Here is a 13,711-nt window from a genome sequence, read left to right on the forward strand (position 1 = left end):
GCGCAATGACCGACCTATATCAGCACATGGGCCTGTAATCTCTAACTTTTTCCAAACTCACAACTCACACATCTCTACGACGAAGTACAGTACTGGTAAACTAGCTCGCCATTCTTTCCAACCAGGCTCTCAAGATAGGCAATGAAGTCCTCAAAAGGAACCATGTCCAAAGTTCCCATAGGAGTGTTAGTGACAAGGGGCATTCCGCCGTACAAGACACGCACGGCGTACTCGTGGGAAAATTCCTTTCTCCACAATTCAAAAATGACCTCGGATCCCATTCCAGGCCATCGAAGGGTGTTGATTTGAAGGGCGCCAAGCAACGGTGAGATGGAACCATCGTGAGCGATGTTGTGTCTGTAAATGTTACTCTCGATACCGGCGACTTTACCTGTCAAGTGGGACATGAGTTCAGTAATAAATGCACCATAGCGAGCTGCCGAATAGAGTGTGGAGTTCGTCGCCTGGCGGAAGATGTAATTGTACTCATAGTCACCGAGGCGGAAGACCTGCTCCGCAAGCCGCTCAGAAATGCAGTCTGAGGAGTTGGAGATTTTGCAGGGAAGAGGAAGCTGGTGGCAGAGACGAGACGACAGGTTGTCGAAGTAATGATCGAACCACCTAACTCATATTAGTGTAATTGTCAGAGAAAATCAACATAATATTACTTACGAGTGCCAGCCGTCATCAGTAGGATCAACACCAGAGATTTGGTCAAGCTGACTGAAGACATCCTTGGACATGTCAAGATGCTCATACCACTCATCCGTATCCTGATAGTCGCCGCGAATACTGTCGGCAAACGGACACGAGTATCCAGGTTGCAAAGAGTCGGCAGAACCTAGTTGCTGCCAAACATTGACTTCATCAAGATTGGGGTACATGGCACGCACAAGGGCGCCGGCGACTTGACTGGTGATTTCGTTCGAAGTCACACGGAAGCGCATTGTGGTAGGATCAAAAGTCTTGGGGAGGAACTTGAGCTTGTCGCCATAGACCGACCAAAGATCTCGACCATGCTGAGCAGAATCTTCGAGACCAGCATAAGATATCTGGGGGAACTGGCATGTGCTGTTGAAGCCACTCTTATAGTACGTCATGGGGTTACTGGGATCCTGGTAGTTCTTCCACCAAATATTGGTGACGCTGACACCATTCTTGGGATTGCCGTAGTAGAAAGTCTTGACGTCATCGCAGTATAGGGAAATATCCTCGTAGGGGAATGTGTTGGAGGCATATGGAGTACGCTTATGGTGGCGGTGAATCAACTCGACATATTGAAGGTCATACCCTTCAGGGACAACGTACTCTCGCGCACGGGCATGGGGCATGTTGCAGTAGTCGTACGCACCGTAGTCGTCATCTGGAACAACGGAAGTTGTATAGTAGCCACCATTGGTACCACTTGCGCGATTGAAAACAGCCTTGAGGTCGCCAATTTTAGTCTTCGACGGCGGAAAATGAACAATGGTGCCGAAGGAGGTAGCAGCCGCAGCAAGCGACATAGACGCCAAAATACTGGAGAGAGTAGGCAACATCATCTTGAAAGTCCGATAGACAAGGAGAAAGTAAGGAGCTTGTCGAATAGAGGTGATAGTTACATTCCACTGAAGGCGGGGATAGTCTTTATAGATCCAGGGTCTGTCGTATGTCAGTATTGCGACCATACAGCAGGAACGGCAATGCCAGTCTTGGTATGCCACGAATCCAGCAGAGATGCGGACGTGCTTCAGACCAGACTTGTGATTGAACGATCTACCTGAACATCGTGCGCGATCAAGTTAGGGTCTTGAGACCGCCGGCGAAAGATGCTGGCAGCGGTCGATTCCAAAGACAAATTAGAGTGCTTGATAAATTAAGAAATGCACCATGGTACCGCATCTGGCCAACTGATTGGGTCACCGTTAGTAGCGCCGCACAAGTTTGCCGACGACGCCTACCGAGAAGGCAAGAGTTTAAATAATGCTATCTGACTCATGATTAGACGCTTGTGAACTAAGAGATCGAGTCGCTCGAGATGGCGAATATCTATCGTGGAACACTAATTAAGGTGCGATGATGGTAATCGCATAAGCAGAGAGGTTCTGAGATGCTGACGATGAGTTGCCGAATCGGCGGTCGAGTTGGTCTTGCCTCGGAATAGTCTGAAACGTAAAAACAGAGATTACGATTCTGTAGTCCTGGACGCATACACGTGTATTAACAGAATCGTTCTGACAGGTGTGGTCAGGAGCCCAAGGTCAGCCGGTTGGCGCAGCACGTCCACTGCTTTAGTTGGGGATAATCTGGACCGAGGACGCGTTGGTGCTTATAGCTCGATTGGCTTGGCAGTTGCGTCTCAACCATCCAACTAACTTTTGTCTTCAGGAGGAAGTCTCGCAGAGTTTCATTCAAATTAATTGGCATAGGTACTCCGAGTCGAGAGGTCGATGAACCCCCCAAAATTTATTCGGATTCTAGATTGGGCTTAGATATCCTAAACGTTAAACCCAACTTTATTTCTTATAGGTATATTAACTTTTATAACTTATATAATCGTAACTCCCACCTTTAACAAGCAAGCACAAATCAAACTTCCCTCGGTCAAGGTAGAACATATGCGTCTACAATATGGGAAGTTACATTGCCTTTCTAATTCGTGCAATTATATTCCTTCCCAGGATAGAGTCGTTAGACAGTGAGTTTCATGGCGGGCCTTTCCTTTTAAAGTGTCTGCACCGCTGCAAATTAGTCGACATGCATGCCATGTTGCACATATCTCAAGTGCCGCTGACTAGTAAATTAGCTAGTTGCATGCTGTAAATTGAGAACCGTTCTCATCAGGACAAGCATTCTCTATCAAAGTAACAAAATGACGACTGCCCCTATGACCGCTCATGATTCGAAGGTGCAACCGTAGGAGCCTTTGTCTTCGCACGACTAATGGAATAGTCTAATTGCCGCTGAGTGTACTGGTGTAATATTCTAAAATCTCGTTGGTATATATAAACGAATAAATAGAGCTACTTCGACCAAGATGGAAGCTCGTAATACTTCACCCGCGCCCACATACCTTGTATACTCTATTCTTGCACGCAGTGCCGGGTCAACGTCAGTCTCATCATCTGACTCCGACGAGCTCGGACCTTTCGGCGCTGTCAGCGGAGAAGGGTCGCTTAAACTCGTGTTCTCCATTCCGACAGTTATGGATTCAAGAGTTATACTATTAGAGCTAGTCGTTCGTTCCGAACCGCGCCATAACGCTCCCGGAGTGACGTCACTTGGTGAGCACCCGTTGTTGTCACCGGTCGAGGTTGAACCAGGGTGAGTGCTGGACGCAGACGAAAACTCGTCGAAGGCTGCGGTCATTAGGGACGATACGTGTGCTGAGGGACACGTGCGATCTGCAGATAACACGTAGGTCCGCTGCAATTATTGGCACACCAAAAGTTCTAAATGGTCGGGATGCTGATCGTGAGCACTCCACTGAGCCGGCGCTAAGAAATGGTAATTGGTGGCAGCGTGAAGTTAACTTTAGATCAGGCTGAATTACACAAGAGAAGTTGCAAACAAAACAAAATAAACGCGTGGGCTCAAGACTGGACAAGTGGAAGAGTAGACGACGCAAGTGGGGGAGGGGGGGATGGGAGGAGCTTGGCTTGATATAATAGGCAGACAAATATGAACAATTAGCAGATGCCGACCACTTGTAGTTTGGGCCAGGGAGGCACAGACCACGTTTTGTTATTGAAGGCGTCGTCTGTCGTCATCTTCTACTTTCTTGACTCCCGTCGACATCAGTCGGCTCTCCAATCATCGGCGGTGCATTGAACTTACGTCTGGTTGCTATCTGACTTTATGGCGATACACTCCGACCGCGTTTGGCTCTGCGGTTACCTTACCCCCCCAGACATCCAGCCCAACTTAGTCGGACACTAAATATGATCCAATCTCTCGCATCCGGATTTGCTCATTCCATAGCCGTGACTAGAGTCCAGAATGCACTAACACTCCGACTCGCAAAGCGGGCGTCGGATGTAAGAGCAGTGCATGGCGCGTGGCGCATTAAAGCTAACCCCGCCACCGCTTCGCGTGCGCTGACGTATTCCGTAATCGACCTTCTACAGTGTCGTGTACGTACAATATTTTGAAATTACATTATTCTATATCATTATGCTTCTTTATGAACCGCGGGGTAGAAAGGAAGGGATCGTGACAGATACCTTAAGATGCATTCAATAGCACGGCTCCAGCCAACTCAAAATCAGTGACGTTTGGCTTTTTCTACCGAGTCTTGTAGCACTTCTAAAACCCGAGGGCCGGATTAACGAATGTCAGGGATGCTTAACAGATGGAATCTCCAAGTTGAGATAATATCGATCGAGCTATCTTCCTTGTCTAGACGTGTCGCAGGCATATTAGTTTAATAATTTCAGTCGCGGCCCAGAACTTAACACAGAATCTGAACAGTGAAGGTTGACGTCAGCGAGTCTGACCGGGCGACGTCATGATCCAAACTGACGTCAGAGCGCATGAGAGCAGGATGGCTGGGGTGAGAGAATACAACATTAAGTGTCTCGTACCCTCTTGCTATCGCACTCGAGGGTCTGGTGGAGAATTCGAGCCCCTGATTCCTCGACACAATACGCTCTCATCGGGGCCAAGCCTCGGAGATCCAACAACGCAGGGGGTTCGCATATGCGCGAGAGTTTGCCACATTCGTTGGCTTACGAGCTTTATCGATCATAATAAAACCGGCTTATATTACACAAATCCAACCTCCTCCGTCTAATTCACACTGTACAGACAACATTACAAAAATACTAGCTACCTAAATCAAACGCAAAATAAGATACCAATGTCAACCCAATCACGTAGCGCCGTTAAACGTAGCAATCCAAATATTATCGCACGTCAGTAGAGTCGTTGCCATGCGCCAATCCAGTCGAAATTCCGTAACTAATGCATCTATACCTTTTGTGAATACTGCAAACGATGGCCGCTGCCATTACTGTGCGAGTTGTTTGTCGATACTGTACCACTCAATGTTGCAGGTGAGCATCCTCTTGACAAAGATGATGTAGCTGGACTTCGCGTACGCTTTGCAAAGCTAGTTGTCGGTCGGGAAGTATATTTGGCCATCCGCCGCTGCTGCTCAATATCTAACCGACGCAGATGGTCTTCAAGATTTTCGACCTCAAGAGAGAGTTGACGAATCCTGTCGTCTCCTAAGCTCAACTCTATATCCATAAACTCAGAGCGTAGCCGCAGTGCCTCGCCGTCGCCACGTTTTTTCAGCTCAACTGTTTCTTCCTTAGCCCCTTCAACCTCGCGACATACTTCCGCTGCATGATTAGATTCCTGCTGATAGTCTAGTCGCATTCTCTCTGCAGCCTGTGTTCGCTCCTCAACCTCGGCGTTCAAGGCTTTGCCCTCGTCCTGCAACGTGACGATGATATCTCTTTGCCGCCTGGTTTCATCAGCAACCTCGTCCTTGCGACCGGCTTCCATAGCGGAAATAGCTAATTCCGCAGTTTTGTGTCTGATTGATAACTTCTCGAATTGCTCTATTAATTTCACCTCCTCTGCAGCGACGCGGTCGGCGCGTTTCTCTATCTGCTTAGTACGGGTCTCTAGCGCCGCTTTGTTCCGTAGCTGCACTCGCATCTCATCGCCAACATTTTCGTGCTTCTCTAGGATTTCACCGTGTATCTCTTTCAAAATGAAAAGTTCTTCTGTTATTTTAGCTATCCGTGCCCGGTCTTCTTTCAGATCTCGACGTAGGTGCTAGAGGCACGATCTCGTTAGCATGCGGATGAAAATGAGATCAAGAGTAAACGCCGACAGCATTAACGGCTCCACACCATCAGGAACTCGAAAATTTTACCTTTATCAGCGTAGTCCTGTCTATGAAATTATCCTTATCGGTCTCAACATCCGGATCTGGTTTAATAAGGGGGCCTGCGCCAGGGTAGGATTTCTTGTGTATTGCACTCGACTCCGGGAACACATCCTCGTCGACATCGTTGAGAACAGCCCGGAGATCCATCACCGCCAGTGGCCGTTTCGGCGCCAATACTGCACTGTTAGCGTTCTTCTCCTCGTCTACCAATAGCATAGTTATTGCGAATCTATAGACGTAGCGAGGCTTATTCGAAGTCGAGAGAGGTCTGTAGTGGGCATGCGCGTGGGTGTGAGGGTAATTTCAGGTTGACTTTTGGGGTCAGATATTGCTGGACTGAAGTCCACAGAGAAGTTGCCGACCCGCGATCTGGAGCGGCTTAGTCTGGTGGTCGTCACATCGGCCCAGGCCATTTGTCCATGTTTGCAGACGCATATAATGGAACAAAAGATTGCACACTGGCAGACTATTTACTATTCTCCAAACCGCCAATGTCCAACGCGAGCAATCTGTCCATGGCCAAAAAATAATGTTAAGAGCGGCCGCAAATCACAAGCGCAGATTTGAACTGCGACCCAATGAGCGCTCATAGATACTGACCCGCAATTTAAGCTTTCTTTATCTGCAATGGCGCACCGCGCACGGCGCATTGAGGACGATGGGCCAATTTGTCTAAATCGGACACATTGACTTATCATAAAGTGAATTTCGCCTAAACTATGTCCATGATGCACCCACCGGACACGCAAGTGGTATAAACTACCTGTTGCGACTTGCGACTGGTAGAGGTCTAGTCGACCGAGGTATTGTCCTAGCAAATGGACAATACCGAGATCCTTGGATCAGACTACTTTGTGGACATTTAACTAACTGACGCATAGTCATTAACTAAGTTTCTAACTTGCTATCTTTTAAAAATATCAATTTTCTCCGTCCGTATATATGCGAGTTATGCAAAATTTAGGAAGCGGTGGCCAGTGGATTTCCCTAAAGTAGCTGAGAGACTGGATGAGCAAGCGGGTCTGCATACTTTTAAGGTTGACGTCAAAAGAACCCTAACCGCTGAATACCGCAACCGGTGTGATCTTTATTTTGGATGACTTTCTTGGCTTACCCTACTTTTTGCGGTAGTTAGCTGTTATTGAAGCTCGCACCCTGGATGCGCAGAATCGTCACCAACCTAACAACGCTAACATCGTCGCAAAGAGGGAAAGGCGCGCCATTCGCGCTTCAGTGAAGTGCGGCATTGACACCTATTTGGACAGAACAAATTGGACAGGAGAAAAATGCAATATTATGCACTGACTCGGTTTATTATTGACAGAGTCATTTAGCGGATTGATTTATCGAGATTACACGCGTCCGTTTACTCTACTGGTAACCTCTACTGTTGAATTGAATGCTATCATCTCGACTGTCCCCCTCGACCGTTTCGCAGGGATCTTCCGCAGCAACTGAAAGTGATAGTGAAGCTACAATTCCGCAATTACTGGTTCTTGATAATGAGACGACAGCTGAGAACGGAAGCGAATATATGGGAGATAGCGAAGCGCAGGGAGACGACAGCGACGCGTCAGGAAGGTCGAACTGGACTATTTCGGAAAAAGACGGAGAACCAGAAGAAGAGTTTTATACATTGCGACACGCGCAGATACCTCCCATTACGCAGCAAGCAGACACGCAGGAGGGTGGATCGTACTACACAGCCGACCATATTGAAGATGAGAAGAGAGGACGAGTTCTAGTTATTTGGTCAGGCATCGACACGAAAACAGGCCTTCCCTTCGAGCCTAGCTGGGTATGTTACTGTCTATTTCGATCGAACTTTGTTAAAAGCATTAATCAAGAGATGGAACAAGCAAGGATGAATGTCAGCTTGGGGTCAATTATTTTGGTGTTTCCAGCTTGTGTAAAAACGCGGGGGGACTCGTGAGTTACCCTGACTTGCTAATGCAAATCTGGGTTAGGTACGCCGAAAAGACTGTACCGAAGCGCTCCTCAGAGACTGGGACGAACGCAAAGGCACTGCAAAGGTACGACTACCCGGTCGTCATACAGATTCGCAGGCATCCTACCACGACAGCTTACCCGAGCCATCTTCTGCCAAATACATCTTGTCGCCTTCGCTTCTATCCAAGAGGGAAAGGCCACTAAGGGCGTCCTCCGCTAGCTTGAGAAGTGCATCTTGTGAGTCGGTCTTGTTTTCGAGGTTCCCAGCGTGACAAGTCAATATTGGGACTTGTTGAATCCGGATTATATCGGTAACTCTAACTTGATATCTAGCGTCTAGTGGCCAGACAGGAGATATCTTCGATTTTCCAAGCGACGACGACAGCCCCTCGGAGAGTGGGCGTGTCCGTAAGAAACAGAAGCTGTCCACGAACTCGCCTACGATCGAATCGTCGTTGTCGTCGCTCGCGTCAGGTCGAATAGATCTACAAGCATCTCTCGAGCCGGCTTCAGCGCGTGCCACGTCCCGGGCAAAAGAGCTCTCTCCGGCACCTGCATCAGCTAGTCGTTCAAGAGGTGTAAGCAAAGGTCAAGGAAGCCAAAACAAATCGGTGTCAGTGACACGAGGCACTGGTCGACTATCCCGAGCTTTCGAAGAATTGGTATCTCCCGGGAGAAACCAGACGGCATTTGGTGAATCGATCGTTGGAATCTTCGAGTGTGTCAGGTTACCTCCGGTCCCCCTCAATCCTCATCTACCCATTATTACCAAGGAGTCTATACGATACCGACAGTCTCAGATTGGCCGCAGGTTTAACTTGGTTACTCCACTATTTTATCCGAGTTCTAGTTCAGAGTCAGAGTCTGAATCTGAACTTGAATGGCATTCACCGGCGCCTTACCTTCACGATCAGCCAATTGAGCAATTATCTCCCCCAGTTAATCGCTCAGACGCGTTCCATCCTGGGACAAAGCCTGCGTCTCTAGAGCATCACTCGCCATCGGCCTTGGAACTTACGTCCGCCCCTGTATCTTCCCAGATCGAGATTATTTCGAATACGGCCTCTGAGAAAGTAACTGGCCAGTCTAAGACAGCTCCTTTCGTAATCGATCTTTCAGACGACGACAGTGAGCCTCCTCGGGAATCGCAGAGTCAAGCGAGTGCTCTCAAGGCCCAGTCCGAGATTGATGCTGCTATTGACCAGCGAAGTCTGCCTCGATCAAAGGATTTGGTCTTCTATAAAACCGTCATATCGGATAGCGATCCTCAAATCTCTGACGTTTCAGTCGGCACGCTACTGAAGCCTATCGGTGAAGACTCACCTTCTACGAAAGGTATGTTCTCTGCTTACAGTTTCAAACTCTAGTACTAATATATTGTCTTCATTCCGAAGATAGCGAGTCTTCTCAATCTTCTCTTGGCCCAAGATTAGGAGAGATCGAAGTCCCGGCAACCATCTCGCAGGACCATCCACCGTCCTCAGAACCAAATCGAGCAGAACTCGATACTTACCCGTTTGTCGAAGACAGTCAGTCTGGTAAGCAGCAAGACAAAAATCAGCAAGTCTCTGTATCCGATTCAGCCCCAGTAGGTCAACCCGTACACTATTCGGAACAGGCTCTCAACAGTCCAGTACGAGATAGCCAGCCGAACGAATTTGCTCCAGAAGACGGCTCCAGCAACGCCCCGTTCACTCTCGTTGAAGAGGAGACAATTCACCGAGTCGAAGGCTGGTTGTCAACACAAGTCCAAGCAAATTTTGAAGTCAATAATATAAGTGATTTTGACAGTGAAAGTTTCCCACAACCTCCGCACCTTGATACACAGATGCTAAACGTTAATTCCAACGTCTCGTTGAACACCAAGGAGAATTCCGCACCAGCTATGGAGGGTCTACAGCAGGGATCTAGCCAGGCTATGCAAGATATTCAACCTGCCGAAGTTGCCTCTCCAGAACCACAGAAGACAATGCCGCCCACAGCATCCCCGCATTCAGCTTCGAAAGCTATGACAGAAGGTCTAGCATCTGGTGTTGCAAGGCTTCCCGATAATAATGTCACCGACGGCTCCATAACATTGGACAAATACAGACTTGGGCCGGCAGAATACGCAGTACCAGTTGGCCTTCGCGATTTCCAACGGCAGATGTATGAGCAGGTTTTAATATTACACTCAAGTGAGATCCTGCGATTTTGCGACTTCGGATCTAGTAGCAAGGCTTTTCGGGATCGGTTAGCACAAGATATGCTAAAAGTGCTCAATCGCACATTACTGGCAGCCACACATCCATACTTACTTGTACCTACGCTGCTTCCGCGAAACCTGAGCGACAAGGATGAATCTCGGTATATTGTACATTCTGGAGAAAAGTTCAGAATCCTCGATAATATTATAACGGTGTTTAAGGAGGCTGGCCTTAAGCTGGGAATAGTTGCACGAGAAGGGCACACTATGGACATTGTGTCCGACTTTCTTGGCGGCAAGAGGATAAAGTATGCAAGACGAGACGGAGTCATTGAATCTGACGTTGAGACCGACGAAGAGGACGTCAATTCCGAGAATGAGGCGTTCGCGAAAGTCACAGTCATTGTTGTCCCATCGACAGCTAGAGACAGGAACACTAAGAAAAAGAAATTTGCGCTTCCGAAAGTCGATCTTGTTGTCGCATTAGATGCCAGCTTTATCGGGTCCGAACCACAGGTTCGGCAGCTTCGCGGCGTCGCAAATGAAGGAGATATTCCCACTGTCCCCGTTTTGCGATTGGTTTCGGTCAATACTTCCGAACACGCGTTACTAGGTGCTGCTGCTACCCTTGGTCTTCATGACTCGGTCGTTGACACTGCAGTTCTGAGCAGTATTATCACCGCCATAACATTACTTCGCGCCCGAGCAGGTACACTTCCAGAATCGGTCGTTAAAGAGATCGATGCAATGCCAGCGAAGCTGCCTGAATGGCTGGCCAGAGGGTGCACTACAATGTTTCCTGTCTCTTTGATAGCGCCCCCTTCCGGTAACTCATTTGCAGTCGATATCCCATCAACGATGTTCTCAGTACGAGAGTTCACGCCAGCGGAAGCAGATGAAGCATTGTCGTCCTTGACAGAAGGGAGCATGGTGTCTGAGCTCCTCAACGTTCTCGAAGCAGAAAATCAGAAGTCCTTGAATCTCGCGATTGAAGCCGCCATTCGTCATATTCTGAAATACACAAGGGAGTCAGATGGCATTGGTGGCGGATCAGCGGGATTACATACGCAGGAGTCGCTTGTGAAGGAGTCAATAGCGCCAAGTTTACTCGAGAAGAATGGATCAATATATCCTGAACAGAGATTTGCGAGTGACCATCTTCAAACGGACGACGTGGTTATGCATGATAATGATAATGCTTATGACAGTGAGCTGGAACTTGATGCGTTGTCAATCGACGAGAAGGAAGAAATGATTAAAGTGAGTTGCATTTGCAACTTGATTTCTGACGTGCTAACTTATTGTGTAGAAACTCAGTGAAGAAAAATTTACGACGGAGATAGCACTTCAATCCAAGGAGTCCGAGCTCGCAAATTTCAAGGAACACCACAGCACCCTTCTGATCAAGTTTGAGAATGCAGACAAGCTCATGAAGCAATTGGTCGCTACCAATGAAGAACTTGAGGCTCGTGCCAAGGCTGCAGAAAGACGCATTGAACGAAGCGAAGCCGAGAAGACTCGTATACGAGAACAGATTGCCGACGTCAAGGTGAAGCTTCAAACGGCTGAGCAGACACTCCTGTCTGCAGGCGCAGATGTGGCTGAATTGCAGCAGATGCGAACACAAACAGCCCAACTTGAGGACGAGAACAAAAAGCTCAGGGACAAGTTGCACAATCGCACAACGGAAACAGAGTATATGCGAGCAGAATATCAGAAGGCATCTACAGCTGCGGCTGAGGCGACATTGGAGCTAAAAGCTTTGCAAGAGGCCAATGAGGAGCTTAAGCGCAAGGTCAAGGGCGAGGTTACCCGTCTGAAGGAGATGCAGTGGGATAGTGAACGAGCACAGAAAGATGACATCATCAAGGAGCTTAAGATTCGTATGGAAAATCTCGAAAACAATGTCAAGCGACTGCAGCTTGATAGACAAAGCACGCGTGGGCGTTATGGCGTCCGCTCTTCCAGCGTTCCCAGACGGGGGCTTAGTCCTGCAACACGATCGCGAGCTTCGTCGCCGTCCACAACTGGCAGTGCCACTCCAACGTCAGCTCATCCGCTTCAGAATGTTCGAGGTGTGGGAGTCTGAATGGGATCAACCATATTGGGTAAATGTAGGGATGAACTTTGTACGACTTTGGTATGTTAGACGCATGAGTTTTATTGCGGCGTTATTGAAAAGATTGTCTTGTATTATGTTGGTCATATGTACGAAAGATGTATTGATGCGATAATTAATTCTACAAAACATTGACCGGTCAAAGGCTCCGAAATCACAGGGCACAAGCTCTGGGACTTGCCCTTCAACCCTAACCTGGTAGCTTTTGCCTTCACATACTATTGTGCTCATTTAAGACGTCGAGTCAACCCTCCAACGGTACTTACAGTCCTAGCACTAATTTGCGAACGCAATAAAGCAAAACCCGCAATGCTCGAAGAAGTCGACGATATTGATGACATGGACTTTGATCCATCAGACTTTGATCCCCGCAAAGTTCTGGCTGCCGCGTCACCTCGTCCATCGCCATCGGCATCGTCATCTGCAACCAGCAACGCGCGACCGCCGGCCGGTGATCCTAGTGCACGGCCGGTCCATAGTATACCTGGACCAGGGCAAATGCAGTTTACGCAGGATCCGTCGATGTTTAAGGAGTGGCAGGTGGTGTATCCTGTGTACTTTGATGCGCGACGCACACATCAAGAAGGTCGGCGGGTGAATAAGGAACTCGCTGTTGAGAATCCGCTCGCGAAGACTGTTGCAGATGCTTGTGCTAGTTTAAGAATTCAGGTCTTTTTTGAGGTGGGTATTTAGCTATATGGTTAGCTTCGGCAAAGTCGTTAATAATGGCAATTGTAGCCGCAGAAAGTTCATCCTAAGGACTGGTCGAACCCTGGACGAGTACGTGTGCTTCTGAAAGACCCTGACACGAAGCTACTACTTAATCCTAGTATCAAGAATAGTATGTATTTTATGGTATTTACGTTATTCGAATCGCTGTTGACTTCTCCTGCTAGAACGTCATCTGTACAGAGAGATTGCTTGTTACTTGAAAGATCATGCGACAAAGCCGGAAGACCCACTGAAGTTACCTATTCCTGGCTTGCCCAACGATAAGCCGCCAGAGAAGCCCGCCGTGCCTCGAGGTTGGAAGATCAACGACGTATTGCCACTTCACAGTTGTGCGTTGACGGGAGGCGGTGTTTCGGATAATATCTTCAAAGACATGGGAGGTGGTATGGGACTGCCAGGCTTGGAGGGTCTGGCTAACGGAAAACTACCGCCTGGCCTGGCTAATCTTCCAGGTGGTCTTAAGGGTCTCGAAGGTATGGGTGGTCTCAATGCATTGCAACAATTAGGCGGCTTGGAGGGTCTTGGTGGACTAGGAGGTCTTGGTGGACTGGGAGGTCTTGGTGGCACGGGAGGTCTCAGGGGGCTTGGTGGAATGGGAGGGGCCAGTGGCTCTGGCGGACGTGGAGGAGGACGGAAATTACGGAAATAAGTTAGTCCATAGATATTTGGAAGAATATATAATGATTCCCGACGCAGCTGATTAACGAGTGGCCATGTGTGAGCTTGGATTCTCATATATGATTAAACACAGAATAGTGGTTTGCCGGATACTACCCAGATACCCAGTCGAGATGCGATGCTTTCAAAACATACAAATGAAATATTCAATTGTACGAGTGCAAAT

The 13,711-nt window shown here is 48.3% G+C and overlaps 6 protein-coding genes across 6 annotated transcripts; 3 read left to right on the forward strand and 3 right to left on the reverse strand.

The window, feature by feature from the left end:
• Positions 1–74: 74 nt before the first annotated feature.
• POJ06DRAFT_234952 (histidine phosphatase superfamily) lies at positions 75–1,541 on the reverse strand (the record flags this gene model as incomplete). The annotated part of the gene is made up of 2 exons (XM_056185807.1): positions 75–621; positions 673–1,541. The coding sequence occupies 2 exons, from the start codon at positions 1,539–1,541 to the stop codon at positions 75–77; spliced, it is 1,416 nt and encodes a 471-aa protein (XP_056047422.1).
• A 1,292-nt stretch (positions 1,542–2,833) lies between these two features.
• POJ06DRAFT_10226 (uncharacterized protein) lies at positions 2,834–3,641 on the reverse strand. The gene is made up of 2 exons (XM_056183930.1): positions 3,053–3,641; positions 2,834–2,964 (listed from the first exon to the last, which is right to left on the reverse strand). Exons 1-2 carry the CDS (start codon positions 3,346–3,348, stop codon positions 2,865–2,867), a joined length of 396 nt encoding a protein of 131 aa, XP_056047423.1. The 5' UTR covers positions 3,349–3,641; the 3' UTR covers positions 2,834–2,864.
• Positions 3,642–4,732: 1,091 nt separating this feature from the next.
• Positions 4,733–6,184, reverse strand: POJ06DRAFT_272623 (uncharacterized protein). Its single transcript, XM_056189569.1, has 2 exons — positions 5,867–6,184; positions 4,733–5,766 (listed from the first exon to the last, which is right to left on the reverse strand). The coding sequence occupies exons 1-2, from the start codon at positions 6,095–6,097 to the stop codon at positions 4,948–4,950; spliced, it is 1,050 nt and encodes a 349-aa protein (XP_056047424.1). The 5' UTR covers positions 6,098–6,184; the 3' UTR covers positions 4,733–4,947.
• Positions 6,185–7,114: 930 nt separating this feature from the next.
• On the forward strand, positions 7,115–11,604 carry POJ06DRAFT_10271 (class II histone deacetylase complex subunits 2 and 3-domain-containing protein). The gene is made up of 5 exons (XM_056183936.1): positions 7,115–7,679; positions 7,849–8,068; positions 8,165–9,166; positions 9,226–11,280; positions 11,326–11,604. The coding sequence occupies exons 1-5, from the start codon at positions 7,281–7,283 to the stop codon at positions 11,334–11,336; spliced, it is 3,687 nt and encodes a 1,228-aa protein (XP_056047425.1). The 5' UTR covers positions 7,115–7,280; the 3' UTR covers positions 11,337–11,604.
• On the forward strand, positions 11,324–12,345 carry POJ06DRAFT_10254 (uncharacterized protein). The gene has a single exon (XM_056183935.1). The coding sequence runs from the start codon at positions 11,446–11,448 to the stop codon at positions 12,103–12,105; it is 660 nt and encodes a 219-aa protein (XP_056047426.1). The 5' UTR covers positions 11,324–11,445; the 3' UTR covers positions 12,106–12,345.
• POJ06DRAFT_10247 (signal recognition particle, SRP19 subunit) lies at positions 12,341–13,637 on the forward strand. The gene is made up of 3 exons (XM_056183933.1): positions 12,341–12,816; positions 12,874–12,976; positions 13,032–13,637. The coding sequence occupies exons 1-3, from the start codon at positions 12,445–12,447 to the stop codon at positions 13,514–13,516; spliced, it is 960 nt and encodes a 319-aa protein (XP_056047427.1). The 5' UTR covers positions 12,341–12,444; the 3' UTR covers positions 13,517–13,637.
• The last annotated feature ends 74 nt before the right edge of the window (positions 13,638–13,711 follow it).

Source organism: Lipomyces tetrasporus (assembly GCF_029532465.1).
Source record: "Lipomyces tetrasporus strain NRRL Y-64009 chromosome Unknown POJ06scaffold_1, whole genome shotgun sequence".
Taxonomy (NCBI): domain Eukaryota; kingdom Fungi; phylum Ascomycota; class Lipomycetes; order Lipomycetales; family Lipomycetaceae; genus Lipomyces; species Lipomyces tetrasporus.